Source organism: Vanessa tameamea, chromosome Z (assembly GCF_037043105.1).
Source record: "Vanessa tameamea isolate UH-Manoa-2023 chromosome Z, ilVanTame1 primary haplotype, whole genome shotgun sequence".
In the NCBI taxonomy this organism is placed as follows: domain Eukaryota; kingdom Metazoa; phylum Arthropoda; class Insecta; order Lepidoptera; family Nymphalidae; genus Vanessa; species Vanessa tameamea.
Genome location: NC_087341.1, coordinates 8,457,973 through 8,472,962, shown reverse-complemented (window position 1 = coordinate 8,472,962; position 14,990 = coordinate 8,457,973). Strand labels below are relative to the sequence as shown.

Genomic DNA, 14,990 nt, shown 5'->3' with positions numbered 1-14,990 from the left:
TTATTTTCTTAAATAGTGTAAAAAGTTTTTTTAACAGAAATAGCTTGAAGTAACCATTTACGTCATTTATATTGATTAGGATACGACAGTGTACGACAAGTTAAGCGAGCTTGAAGCTACAAATCTCCTTTTCAATATCGTAATTTTGAACAATATGTTCGTAATATTTAGGAAACCAGCGGAACCAGCGAAACAATCTACATATTGTGTGCTATAGGTAAAGTTTCAAGTCTTCAAGAGGTGAATTTAAAAAAGTAGCCGATGTGCTTTCCCAGGGCTGAAACTGTCTCCATTCAACTTCTAAATCGGTTTGGCAGTTTAAGCGTGAAGAGGTAACAGAATTACTTTCGCATTTTTAATATTAGTATACATACATAAATTTAATATCACTACAAATTATTAACTAATGTTTCATACAATTGACACTTGATTTTAAGTTTAACATGTCGATGAGCCTTATGCCTTATACGCTTAGCATTGAATTTCAGTTAGGCAAAATAAACATAACTCACACTAGTAGTTTTGTAGTAATAACAAACTCGAATGAAACGGCGAGACAGTAATAATGTAATAAATGTTAAAAAGATAACAATTTAAAAAAAACATGCATAAGTTTATAGAGTATTGTAAGTTAGACGGGCGGTTTTTATAGGACTATGTCACTTATGATAAACTTTTTAGGAGTGACGTCACAATATCATTTATGAAAACTTTAAAACAATCAAAATTTAGAGAAATGTTGATTTGCTTTTTGATTAATGTTTATTAATAGATAAGACAGAATTAAAAATAATAAAGTAGGTATATGTACATTATACAATAAGTGTTGCACAGTAAGTTGACATTTCTCCGTCATTTCTTGTCGCAACGCCACACTTCCAAGAATATCAATTAAATTAAAGGAAAAAACTGTTTCGCATTCTCAACGTGGCCAGTTTGCGGTGCACGATCACGGAATCTACACCTCGCTCATAAAATAACTTTGTTGTCACTATATTGGCCTGCTTTTGACAGGATTGAGCAAACTATTGTCTCTAAAATTCGAATTTTTGTCACGCATCTAGACATGCAGCCTATTATTGCCAAAGGAGACGGGGCATTAGTAACATTGAAACAGTGCTTTTAATTACTTTGACTAAGTTTCTTTAAATGTTTACAAGACACAATTATATAACACAACTAGCTGCACCTGCGGCTTTACCCGCATGAAATTAATAAAATACAAAATGCCAACACAATGGCCTTTTTAACCCCTTAGAGGTAGAGTTTCGTAAAATCTTAGCGGATATCTACTATCTATAAGGAAACTAACTTCCAAATTTCAAGTTTGTAGGTACTATAGTTTCTGAGATTTTGTGACTATCAGTGAGTGGTATTTCACTTTTATATACATATATAGATTTATTAAATTCTGTCGCCATTTGTTTTTCTTTATAATATTTACACTAATTATTGAATCTAACTAAGAAAACCGTCATAAATTGTTAATCTGTATTTTACAATTAAACGTTTTAGTTTTAATTAGAATTATCCCAATTATAATTATTAGAAAGAACAATATAAATTTACTAGGTTATATAGTAAGTAATATTAGTAAATTATTTTCAACCAGACATATTAAATACATTATAAACTTCTTTTTTATTAGTTTTTAATAATTCATTATTTAGTTAGTGTAATACTATATAAAGCAGGTATGTATATTTATAAAGTATCTTCGCATATGTAAAAATTCATATATGCATGCACGACGGTCGACGGTTTAAATAATATATATATAACCGTCAACTAACTAGCTGATTTTTTTATTTGTAATTTAGTTTAAGATATATAATTATCTGTCACTGTAACATATATTCAGCCATAATATTTTGTAATCCCTTAACTCACAGCCTACTGCCATTTTAAGAGAAAAAAAGTAAAATATTACGTTTTACAATATTTTTTTATAACAATTTAAAAAAAAAGAAAGTAAGATAACAAATTATAAATGTCCTATTGCTGTACTAAACCTCTTCTCCCTTTGAGAAGATTTGTTTAACCAAATTATTAGAAACGAATCATTTCTGCTGCAACGTTTAACAATTATGAAAAAGTAGTCGTTAATAGATTTATCTTACTTTTACCATTTAAGGTTAGATAATATTATAATATTAGATAATATCTTATTTAAACAATACGATTTAAATAAATATACTAGTTCTAATGCCTCGGCTTCGCTCGAGTACAAATACATTAATCAAGAAAATGGGAGACGCGTTTGACAAAAAAATATTTATTTTAATATAAATACCTACAAAAGCCCTCGATGAGAACGTAATTACTACAGAGCTTCTGAAAGCTGGAGAAACTCAAACACTACTAAAGCTGAAAAAGCTTTTTGAATTCCGTTCCTTTTAAGAACCTGCGATCTATGTGAACGCTATATCTCTCGAAGTTGTTCAAAAGTACGTATACCTCGGGCAAACTATGCTGTTAGGTAAAAACAACTTCGAGGGGGAAGGGAAGCTGGGCAGCGTTTGAAAAATTACGTCGAATCTTCACGTCGCCAATAATCCAGTGCCTGAAGACGAAGCTCTTCAACCAGTGCGACCTACCGGTCATGGCCTACGCTACGCAGCGTAGTTCTTGTTTAGGTAGACTAGCCTCATATTTGTTCATCTTTAATAAATGCCTTGAAATTGTATATACCTACCTAATTTATCTCGTTTCTTAGTTTAATAATAAATCTTTTTCGAGTTCTTAAACAATGATCTATTATTTATACATCTTGATTTCATAGATGCCCGCTTTTGATTTTTATTTCTGTACCACTTATTACTTGCATCTTGTAAGTAATATTTACAATGGCCACACTGCTTAAGGCTGGTTACACACATCCAAATATATAATAAACATAATATTCAATTATTTTATACAAAAATAAAATAATAGAATTATATATTAATATAATTTTCTTTTTTCAATAAATTTGCACTATCGTATATTAACTTATTTTTTTTACCCAACTATATATTTCACGACTACAATTTTTGTGCTTTTGCCTTCGGATTTAAAAGTAAAAGCAGTGACAATTTGACAAACTGCAAGCAAACAAGGCGGCCATTTAATTTGTTTGTTTGAAATTTTAAACAACAATATGCCGAAAAATATAACAAGTGAAGTGCGTGAAATAATTTTAAAAGTTAAGGAATTTATGGATGAAGAAAAACGGATGCAAGTACCCATAATACCGCTTAGTAAAGTCTACGTACGAGTATCCGCAGCCACAGGTTAGTATTATAATTATAGTTCTATATTTTAAATATTTTTATCCCTGGAAAATTTTACTGGATGATGCAAAATATGCTAAATATTAATGAATTACACTTCTCATTCATACCTAATGAAATAATGAATGACTATTATAATATATTTACATGGGCGTGCGACTACCGAAAAGACATTTTGTTCTTTTTTAAAACCTTTATATTATTTTATATGTACAGACATTATTGGATACAGAATAAGGTTCATATTAATACTTCGGTAAAATAAGATTTCATCGTACTATTCGCTTATTCAAAATAAAATATTTTTTTTTTAGGCGTGTCAGAGCGAACTGTTTTAAACATAGTCAAGGAAGCAAGACTGATTGAACAAGGTTTATTAGACCCTGAGACTTTAAAAAAGACACCCAAAAAAAGGGTACGCACAAAGGGAAAAATTGAAGTTGATGAGTATGATTTGCAAGTAATACGACGCAAAATTCATGAGTTTTATGCATTTAAAAAGGAGGTGCCCACAATAAACAAGCTGTTACAAATCTTAAAAGATGAAATCAACTTCAAAGGTTCAAGAGAAACATTAAGAAAGATACTCCGTAAAAATGGCTTTCAGTTCCGAAAAACGAAAAATAACAAGGAAAAAGATCAAGTACCAGAGTCAACTTCCTCTGTCCCTCCGATGGTACCGCCATATATTCACTCCATGTTTAGTCATAAGAATCTCCAATCATAAACTAATTTATTGATCTCAGAACTGAAATACAATCTGAATCAATATATAATAAAATGTATTATATTGTTTAATGTATAATGGACTTCTGACATAAATGTCACCTGAAATAATGGTATGAAGTTGAATGTTGTGACTAAAATTCTTTAATGATATTTAGCTCATAAGTAATAATATTTATGTTTATGAATCTTCACTAAACTATAAAATCTCATGCTATCACTATATGCTCTAGTTCTTTGTTATACTTGTAAAAATAATCAATATAATGTTTAGTCTACAGTTTTTAGTATAATTTAATATTATTAACATTGAGGATATAATAATTAGAATAGAAAGTATTTTATAATTATTGTACTTTTAAATATAAGGAGAACTTTTGGTTTTAATGAACCATACTTTCTCTTCTTGAGATTACTTGAAACAAAGCATCTGGATGTAATTGGTACAAATCTACAAATGCCTGTATTTTTTCAAATACTCAACACCTGATATTAATAATTGTGACTCCATATACAAAATTTTATAACTTACTTTTGTTTAGGGTGACAGTGAACAATATAAAGCTTTATTTTGTTAAGCTGATTAAACAACATTTATACATAAAAGAAAGTTTTTTTAATTATTATTTTTATTGTATGTTATTGTGTACTTATTTGAAATGTAATATTCTGACTGACTGTCTTTTACATGTACAGCTTCAACTACATGACCTTAAAATTTGGTGGAGACATTTGTTTCATGCAAAGTACTAAAGGGATTCTTGGGATTTTACAAAGTCTTTATTCAATGTGGGCCGCTGCATTCCGTTAATCTTAATTTCGTTAAGGCTGTAATTATTTTTAGCAAACCAAGATAAACATAATATATTGTCAAACATTCATACATTTTTATTATTAGTCAAATGCGGCATACTGAATTAAACCATGTTATCAGTTTTCATAACAAGATTATCACAATTGATATTGAGACTACTATAAAAGCAAATTGCTTTTGATTAAGTTTTTATTATTAATAAATTTGCTTATTGTGTATAATATATCAGTAAGTTACTAAGACTTGTAGATGATATTTATAAATATGATGTGATATCTATAGAATTTGTTTTTTCAGATACCTTGGTATCAAACTCACAATAAATACTCGAAAACCAATATATTGAGAACTGAAAACAGTCTAGTCTATGCATACAATTACTTTATTATTGTGTTTAAATGAAATAGTTCTTTAAAACTTTACTGAGTTACAATTTAATCATATTCAGTGTTGATATTTGAAATAAATACAAATATATTGTAGCTATTAATAATATTGTAATGTAGTTTTAAATTATTCAGCACAATTAATTTTATTGGTGTTTTAAAATCACAAGCAATTTTTTTACATCAATAAAATATTAATGTATACATGATTTGTTAGTCATCTTTTTTTCATTATTGAAATTATTTCAAGTATTTTTATCGAATGTTAAGATCTCATAGTATTTTCCAAAATCACAAACTTTACAACAATTGTAAAATCTTCGATTATATATGTTATGTTTTTTACTTATGAAGAAAAAAGGTGGATGAAGCAAAAAATATTTTTACTGTTTAGATTTTAATAAATGATTAACAAAATCAAATAGTAAAGTGTAATGCATAAAAATTTTATCATAATAAGTTGTACTAAAGATTTTATAATTTCGTAAAACTTAATTTTTTTTTTTTTATTATTGATTATTAAAAGTAGTTTTTTTCTTAAATCTGAAATTAAAGTTTAAATATTATGTAATATTATGTTTTCATCGTTTATAAGAGACTTTTATAATAAATAAATATACCAATAATATTAAATAAATTAATTAAAACAACTGTTTTTTTGTTGTAACATACATTTATTTCAATCTCAAAACAGAAGCAGCTTTTCTATTAAATATTTACTAAATTGACATTTATAGTGCGTATTTCTAAATACATAATTCACGTTAGCCCGCATAAAAATGGCGTATACCAACGCTAGATAAGGAAAAATTGAAGTACTATTTAAACTCACATAGGAATTTTATAATTATAATTCTTAAATAGCGGAATTACTAATCTTGCTGATATTGGTATATATATATGTATATTTATAATTCAGTAACAATAAAATTGAACCACTTTGAAACTATATTGAACCCAATGCTAAAAGAAACATTAAAATTGATTCGTCAAAAAGAATTAAAAATATCCAATACTCATACTAGCCTAATATAATATTATTGACGTACATATTTATCTTAAAATGCAAGCCAAACTTTATTAATTAAAACTTGCATTAATAATCTATAATATTATAATCTCAGCCGAAGGACGTCCACTGCTGTGCAAAGGATTCCATGATGATTAATCACGAACCCACCAAGGTCGTCGATCTACCTAGTAATCCTGTCCGCACTACGTCTTCAGATTCAGTCTACTCGAGATCATTTAAGGTCAGTGCAGTCGAACATGCATCGATTTCGTAACATACATTCTATACCTTTTTACGTATGAGATATAATATTACTAATATGTTATTCATAGGTATTGCTTTTTATTCGATTAATAACACTTATTTATGATCTAAACAAAAATATTTACGAAAATGTTATCATTCATTTATTAAAATAAATAATTTCATAAAATTTAAATATGGAATATGAAGTGTGTATATTAATTAACATGTGTGTATATTAGATAGGTAATATTTATACAATATCAGTATTCAAGTTATGATATCAATTTTCTTACTTTAACTCTGGAAACTACTGCTATGGATGCTGTTAATATTATGACTATGATTCCTAACATATTCAAATATACATATGTAATTTATAACAGCAATAAAAAATATAGCTTTAACATTTTATTCATAACAATCATAAAAATAAAAGTACGATAACCTTTATGTAACTCTTTTCATTTAACACTATAATAATCATAAGACTATCAGTGTGCAATAATTTGTTAGCTTAGCAATATGTTTATTAAGTTAAGTCAATAACTCATTTCGCATCATAAGAATTTCATGAAATATTATCATGTACGAAACAAGATGACAATTACATTTCGTTCCAACAAAATTACATTCAAATCGATATATATTATATTCATATTACGGACTGCTGTATGTACATATACACACGACGGACTTTAAGCAAAAACAGCATAGTAATTTCGTCAATATATTTTGTAAAAATGTATTGCCTATTCCAATGGCAAAATATTGTAAATAAATTAACAATTTCGTCTTGGCATTGTATATTGTTGGTCAAGATATAAAATAATCTATGGAAATCATTATGGAAAATGGCAAATCTCAGCAATGTTGTTGTCTTTGGAAATAAAATTAAAATTGATATAAGTAGTAGATATATTTATGAAGAACTTTGACAGTGCTTAGCGCTGAGTTATTTCCATGAAATGTGTAAATCTTAAGGGTTTGTTTTATTTTCAGATATTTTGCCATTCCAATATAGTATATATATTTATATCGCAATTACCTAAATGGATTAATACATTGTTACTATTTTACTTTATATTTCTTTTTAATGATATAATAGCTTACTAACATATCTATGCTCAAAGTTGAAATTTCAAAAAGATGAGAGAAGTAATAGTAGTAGAACAAGCTACTCATTATCTGAAGCATATTTAACACAACTCATCTTCGTCATCATGTTTTCTTTCTGTATTGTCAATTGCAGATGTATTAAAACTGGTGTCTTGAGATTTTCCTTCGTCATTATCATCCTGCTGAAAGTACATAAAAGTCAATTTAGTTTATTAATTAACATGACACTTTCATTATATTTACACAACTTTCTGTTTACATTTCACAAAATTCAAAAGCTACAAAATAAAACAAAATAATCTGGACATTATTTATCATTAAAATAAATATTATAATAACAATTTGACAAAACTCTTACTCGCACTCAGTATAAATATTCTTTAGAAAAGACTTGTAGGGAGAGCATCTCAGAATAAAGGAGAATTGTGGATATATATAAACTCACCTCCATATATGCTGCATTTTGGCTTACATATGATGGAGCTGCATTCTCTCTTACACTAGCTTTTGGAACTGGTTCCAAACCTTCTGGAAGAGGTATTGTACTTGCAAGTCTAGCATACTCCACATCCATGCTGCGAATAAAAGGTGAGGAGAGTGCTTTCTTGGCAGAGTCCCGATCTTCTTCATCATAGGCTTGCAACAATTGTTCAAGTGTTTGTATCTCAGGAACTTCACAGTTGTTACCCCATTCCTATTGTAAATTGCTTATTAATTTATTTCATATAAATACTACTTATTTAAAAAATACTGCAATACTCAATAGTAATTTGTAAAAATACATATAAATATATAATACATACACAAGTAATCACTCACTTTATATGCTTTTTCAGCAGCAACAGCATCACCTCTTGCCAATTGGACGAGAACAATAGCAACAGTTAACCTCCCGATTGCATTGATATTACCAGACTCTTGGTGGAAACCAATTTCATGACGCAGGCTGTCTACAGCTTCATCATACCTGTTTGAAATATAAGTAATAAATGATCAATGAAAACTTGCATAAAATAACAATGTTTATATAGCAAATATTGTACATCATAAGCTTTGAGATATTGTATATATATGTTAACCAGCAAAACCTAGCAGAATTTGTCCTGTTTGTGCAGAAAAACCAATTGTGATGGAGATCTGATAATTGGTTTAGATGTTCATACACCAGGACCATTTAGTACTGAGTTATATGGTGTGTACTATAATGATGTGCAAAATATTTTTTATTTTATTTTATTTATTTATTTATTAAGATTCACCAGTGGTAATTACACTGTTAAAGTAATAATTATGCTAAGTTACAAAGTTCTTATTGCTAAATGCATTACCTTTTAAGGTGTATACCGCATGCGAAAATAAGTGTGAGATAGTTATACATAAAAACAACAATTCTATGATCCTATGAAATTAAACAAATAAACAGAATCTACCAAACATATCAAATTGTTACATATAATTATTTATTTATAATATAGTTTTTTACATTTTTACGAAACTTTGGCAACGAATCTCTGAATAGGTCCAAGCATTTATAATCGTTTATAATTTTACATAATTGCGACACAGGTAAATTGTTCCCCAAAACAGTTCTGCGAAAAGGCTTTTCAAATAAGTTCCCGGGTTTACGTGGGCATCATCTATATACATATATATATCATCATGATATATATATCTATATCAGTCAAACAGCCTATTAATTGCAAAATATAATAGAATAAGATTATATAGACCTCTGGAGTTTGACTAAGATCCTTGAAGCCTTGCTGATATATTCCGAACCCTGGTGCTGACTGCTTTCAGCCTACAACAAATAAAAAGTTGATAGATAAAAATACCCATATTTGTGCCAATTGTGTTACTATTTTATAAAAAAAAAATCTTTTACCGAAGAAACATCAGCAGCTTGCTGATACAGTTTCACTGCCAAGTCAGGTGAATTCTCTTCAATGATTTTAGCAACTTTATCCAAAATATTTGCCCCAGAGTCACCAGATCCATGTTGCTGATAAAGACTGCTAGATTCACAGCCAAGCGAATATAACTAAAAAAGAAAATGGTGATTACCTTGATCATAGATTGAAACTTAATTGTAAAGAAATTATAAATCTAATTTACCTCTTCAGGCATGGTCAACTCCTTGCTCACTATAATAGCATTCTCAATTGCTTTACCAGCATGGAAGAATGAGCGATTCTTCTTATATAATTCAGAAGCTTTTAAATAGCATTCTTTTGAGCTTTTCAAATCTCGGGCAATACGAAAGCATTGGGCTATAATAAAACAAAAGGAATAGATTTACTTATTCAAAGACATCTACCTTTTTTTTAATCTGGATTTCTTGTGAACCTCTACTTATAGTAAAATGATATAGTTATTAATTCTATAATCATAAATATTGCAATTTTCATTTTTTACTATTAACTTAAACCAATATATCAAGACATATTCTCATAAATATCTTTAGTTGTCCCTAAAACACTAACCTGCCTGACTGTACTCATCAGCTGCAGAATCAAAATCAGGTTTCCACTTCAGCAGAGACGTCTTCAAACTAAATAAAGTAAAATTATCACATTAATTTAAGTAAATTTATGTTTTAACATCATTTTATATAAACAACTCAATAAATTATTATTGTACTATTTTGATATTTAATTAAAAGTAGCTGACACCTCTCAAATGCCTTTAGGATGGGTTATAATATGTAATTTCAGATCTGGATATGGATATATGAAAAATATTTTACCAGTTTCAGGTACAGTTATGGATAAGAAATTATATAGATTTAGTTACGTATATAAGATTATTTAAAAATTGTTAAAGGAATAAATTACAAGATATCAATTTGAGTTTTAGATATAATGACAGAAAAAAACAAATAGCTTTAAAACACAATTAGCTACTCTCTTTAAGTGTAATACTTTGCAAAAACAAAATTATAATAAATACTTTTTTTATAGGTTTCAGTTACGGTTATGGAGCTTAATAATATCTCAGATGGTTACCCCTATGTGAATTCAAATTTTCTCACAATATTTTCAATTACAGCACAACATGATCTCAAACAAAGTTGCACATATAAATGAAACACCTGTCATGTTTTCACTATGTTTTATAAAGTGTGTATTTACATGGTATTAAGTTTATGTTAAAATTGTAATAAATATTTGTCATAATGTTTTATTTTAATATGACAAATTCTTAAGTATTTATAGCCACTATATTATTTTTTACTTATTAGTGTGAATCTACATGAGTTTCATAAAATGAACTTTTTCATAACTATTCACAATAAAAACTATATAATATCATCATGATCTCATTGCTTAGTGAATTAGAAGAGACAACAAACTGAGTACAAACTTCATTTTTACTTGTCATTTGATAAATAAAAAATCTTATACTAGGAAGCAAACTAACTTACTGTAGTTTGATGCTTCTAATTACAATTTCTACAATAAAGTTTTCGAAATTAATTAATAATTAGATGACAGGTAATTATATTTTATAGATATTCATGTTTTTTTAACTAACACTACTACCCATATATGTTTTTTTTCAATAATAAGCACCAGAATATATAAACATAAAATGTTGATGACCTAAACTTCATTCTGATTAGTCTATTTTTTTATATCTTTTATTGTGTATAAATTATCAAAATTTTACATAGCACATTTTTGTCAATAATTGAATATAAAACATGGATTTTAAGCCAGTTATCAAATTTAAAATATATATGTATTTATTCGAAATATTCATGTATTTCTCAATTTAATTTATCTTAATATTTGTTAACGAAGTATTAAAATAATTAAATTCACAAAATACTAAGGTGTAAATTTAGTATGACTAATAAATATTATTCGACTTACAATTTTTCTGCTGTCTTGCAATGCTCTTGAGCTTCATGGAGTTTCGCAGACATTATGATTTAAATCTTTTTTTACAGTGTAGATTCAAATAACTATGGAAAAGTTACTTTCTTCGAAAATCAATAACTAAGATTATTCAAAGACTGCAAGTTATTATGACACTAGTTTTTTTCATACGATATTGTCTACAGATGCACGCACCTTAAGCATACAGCCAAAGAGATAAGTCATATTTAACTTACATAACACTTTGGTTATATTTTTTTATTTAATATTTATATTATAATTCATTTTACATATTTTTTTAGAACATATATTTAGAGATAAAAATATTTAATTATGTACCCAAATATATTTATTGTGTTGGTTATTGTATATGTTATTAATTTGACTAATTTGTTAAATTGAACATGTACTTCAAGTCTGAAATCAATATTAACATTATAATAAAAAACATTATTCAAAACATTTTTAATTTAATTATCTAACATTCCTTATTATTAGAAAAAAAAAGGAGAACGTAACGAAAATATATTATTTGATTATATATTTTGTTCAAATATTTTTTATATTTTACCTTCGAGGAACCTTGAAAGTATAAAGTAACTAAAATATCTGTTATAAAAAAATATCTCTATTGAATTAAAATATATTCTAATAAAACAATAAACAATTGTATTTATGAATATTTATATAAAATATTTAAATGTATAATAAAAATAAGTAACAGGTTAACAAAATAAAATAATATTAAGTGGTGCGTAAATAGCTTATTCTAATTCTAGCTGCATTGCATTGCACGTAGAAGCTTAATAAGAAAGTAGACGAGTTTAGAATTGTGGACGAAAATAATTGTCTGGCGAACAGTCTGTGAGCATTTAAGTATTCACTATTCAGATCATTTCGATCACTGTTAAATACTTTATGTTATAGTATTTATTACTTTATTAACATTAAACATATTTGTTTTAAATTATAATATATATGAAGTGCAATAACAGTATTTTTCATTTTAATTGTATTAAGGCCTAAATGTTAACAATCTTATATTGCAATGATGATATAAAAAAAGTTTGTATTTTTTTAACATTGTATAAATATAGTAAATTTTGTGTTTATAATTTATGTAGGTAATAACAATAGCAACATTTCCACGTGAGAATGCGCGCGTACCCTTGATCCCCCGCCGCTCAACCCCACGCATAAGACGCGATGCCGAGGGTAAGATTGAAAAGAAAATTGAATAACGGATCGTGGGATCGGTCTTGGTTATTATTTGTATCAAAAAGACCAAGTGTAATATTCATTCATCATTACTTTTTATTTGTGCCGTTATTGTTACTACGATTGCTGCATTTCTATGACGTCAATAAGTAACAAAATTTTACCTTAATTTTTTTGTGTTTATGTTTATAGTCGATTTAATATTTTTGTCTAATCAATTATTATTTCACATACTATTATTTATTAAGTACAAACTTCAATAATTAATTATTAAAGTATGTACTTAGTAAATATGTTAAATAATAATTTCATTAGAGATACTTCGTTAAGATATTATCACACTAAATATTTGTTACTTTTAAAAGTAGACTTGCCCAACCGTCGGCCATCTTAAAGGTTTCCTGATTTTATTTTTGATTAGCTCTCTTGTTTATTCCGTACTTTCTCTATTGAGAGGACTAAATAATTATACCAATAAATGTTTAAGTTAAAAATACATTGCATCTGAATAAATCAACTTTATCAAAGATTACTTCTTTAACTATTGATTTTACTCTATGTTTATTTCACTTTGTTTATTTCTAAGCCTTCGCATTTACTTGTATAATCCCGGGAAAAGAAAATAAATTATACTATTTTATTTTAAAGAAGTACGAAGTTTCGATGTGGTATTCGCTTTTAAAAAAAATTGCGACTATACCTATTTCCTAAATTATTATCGATATCATAGGAGTCAATTGAGGTTTACTTACTTTTGGCGCTTTAACATAATTTCCGCTGACGATATAATTAAATTAAAATATTAATTATCGTGTCGTCTTTTATCTTTAGTAAACCGAAATATTGAAATATTCTTATTTTATCCTAGTGTACAAATAAAACCTATGTTTTTGTACACTTCTATACCACAGAATTTTAATTATTGTTTTAAATACACAGTGTTTTTTTTTCATATAAATCGCTTATGTTTAAATCAAGACGTATAAAATCACATTAAGTTCACACTACGCACGATGATGCAAATATATATCAGTTTGTGTCAAATCAGATTATGACCTATTTTTATATTTTTTAACGCTTATAAGTTTTTATTTTTATGTTTGTACCTACATATTAATGAACAAAGTAGTTACATTAATCAATATAATGTAAATTTTCTTTGTGTTTTAGGTTTCTGTAACTTCAGATAATAAAGGAATTCTTATAGTAAGATAGTCGATCTTTATTGGATAATCTATTCGTTTCTAGTAACAATTCGCTGATGTTCTCCAATTTGGTCCAGTAAGTAGGAATTGTTGGACTGTAAGAGGGACCTTACCTCATGATTTAATAGAGCCTTTTTAAGTATTTACGATTATATATGGCTCGCAAATATTTAATTTTTTAAACATTATTTCACAAACAAATATTTTATTTTTTAAACACACTATGACAAGTTTCAAAACCTAGCTAATTTCAGGCAGGCCAGGAAATTACAGAAATCGCATAATTGGCTCTTTAATTATCATACAAAAATATGTATAGGTACTTAACCTTGTTATATTTTTAATATTTATAAATTATATTTATACTAGGATAGTAGTTCGTTAGGATTAGACATCTTAAACCAGACAAGATGAGTATACATTATACATATGTTAACATTATAACTGAAAGACAGACACAGACCTTAGTTTAGCCAGATTTATATTGCTTTATTTAATATTATAAAATGTTCACTATTATTTACGGGATAGCACGTTAACCAAACACGATAGTAAACTCACAAATTATATTTACATAAAAAATACCAATGGTATAGGCATACAACTACTGGTATTTGCTATGGTTTAAAGTATCTAGATACTTATATATATTAGCCCAGTGAACATCTATATTATTATATCTATTAATTTATAAACGTCTAGCAGATGTTCCGTTGAACACTGGTCTCTTTTTGTCATCACTGATTTCACATTGACAAAGAAGACAGCTCAGACAAACCAAATTTATATGTCAAGACTTTCTTGATTAAAGAATATAATTTTCCAATCTGCTGTAAAGCTTATTTCAATGTTTTAATTTAATTTTTTTGATGGTAAGTGGAAGTGAAGTCCAAAACCGAAGACGACTAGTAAACCGAATAAAAAACTAACCTATCTAGACATATATCTAGTACTAGCTGTTACCCGCGGCTTTGCTCGCGTAGAATATGAATAATTGAATATATTTTATTTAAGTTTTTAGAATATGAATAATTGAATATGTTTTATTTAAGTTTTGTTCGAATACGAATTTCCACCAGCGTTCTTTGTGGTCATTTTATTTCGGTTGTTTTGA

The 14,990-nt window shown here is 27.3% G+C and overlaps 2 protein-coding genes across 2 annotated transcripts; one reads left to right on the top strand and one right to left on the bottom strand.

Annotated features, from left to right (window-relative positions):
• Nucleotides 1-3,074: 3,074 nt before the first annotated feature.
• LOC113404028 (uncharacterized) lies at nt 3,075-5,848 on the top strand. Its single transcript, XM_026644762.2, has 2 exons — nt 3,075-3,272; nt 3,587-5,848. The coding sequence occupies exons 1-2, from the start codon at nt 3,140-3,142 to the stop codon at nt 3,997-3,999; spliced, it is 546 nt and encodes a 181-aa protein (XP_026500547.1). The 5' UTR covers nt 3,075-3,139; the 3' UTR covers nt 4,000-5,848.
• Nucleotides 5,849-5,851: 3 nt separating this feature from the next.
• On the bottom strand, nt 5,852-11,613 carry LOC113404026 (gamma-soluble NSF attachment protein-like). Its single transcript, XM_026644760.2, has 8 exons — nt 11,448-11,613; nt 10,056-10,123; nt 9,688-9,842; nt 9,458-9,613; nt 9,303-9,373; nt 8,392-8,539; nt 8,018-8,266; nt 5,852-7,754 (listed from the first exon to the last, which is right to left on the bottom strand). The coding sequence occupies exons 1-8, from the start codon at nt 11,498-11,500 to the stop codon at nt 7,653-7,655; spliced, it is 1,002 nt and encodes a 333-aa protein (XP_026500545.1). The 5' UTR covers nt 11,501-11,613; the 3' UTR covers nt 5,852-7,652.
• Nucleotides 11,614-14,990: the final 3,377 nt, after the last annotated feature.

Coding starts and splice junctions, on each gene's coding strand:
- LOC113404028 (XM_026644762.2), top strand. CDS start 3,140: ATGCCGAAAAATATAACAAGTGAAGTGCGTGAAATAATTTTAAAAGTT. Junction 3,273..3,586: donor ACGAGTATCCGCAGCCACAG/GTTAGTATTATA, acceptor TTTTTTTTTTAG/GCGTGTCAGAGCGAACTGTT.
- LOC113404026 (XM_026644760.2), bottom strand. CDS start 11,500: ATGTCTGCGAAACTCCATGAAGCTCAAGAGCATTGCAAGACAGCAGAA. Junction 10,124..11,447: donor TGCAAGACAGCAGAAAAATT/GTAAGTCGAATA, acceptor TACTTTATTTAG/TTTGAAGACGTCTCTGCTGA. Junction 9,843..10,055: donor TGATGAGTACAGTCAGGCAG/GTTAGTGTTTTA, acceptor GTTTTATTATAG/CCCAATGCTTTCGTATTGCC.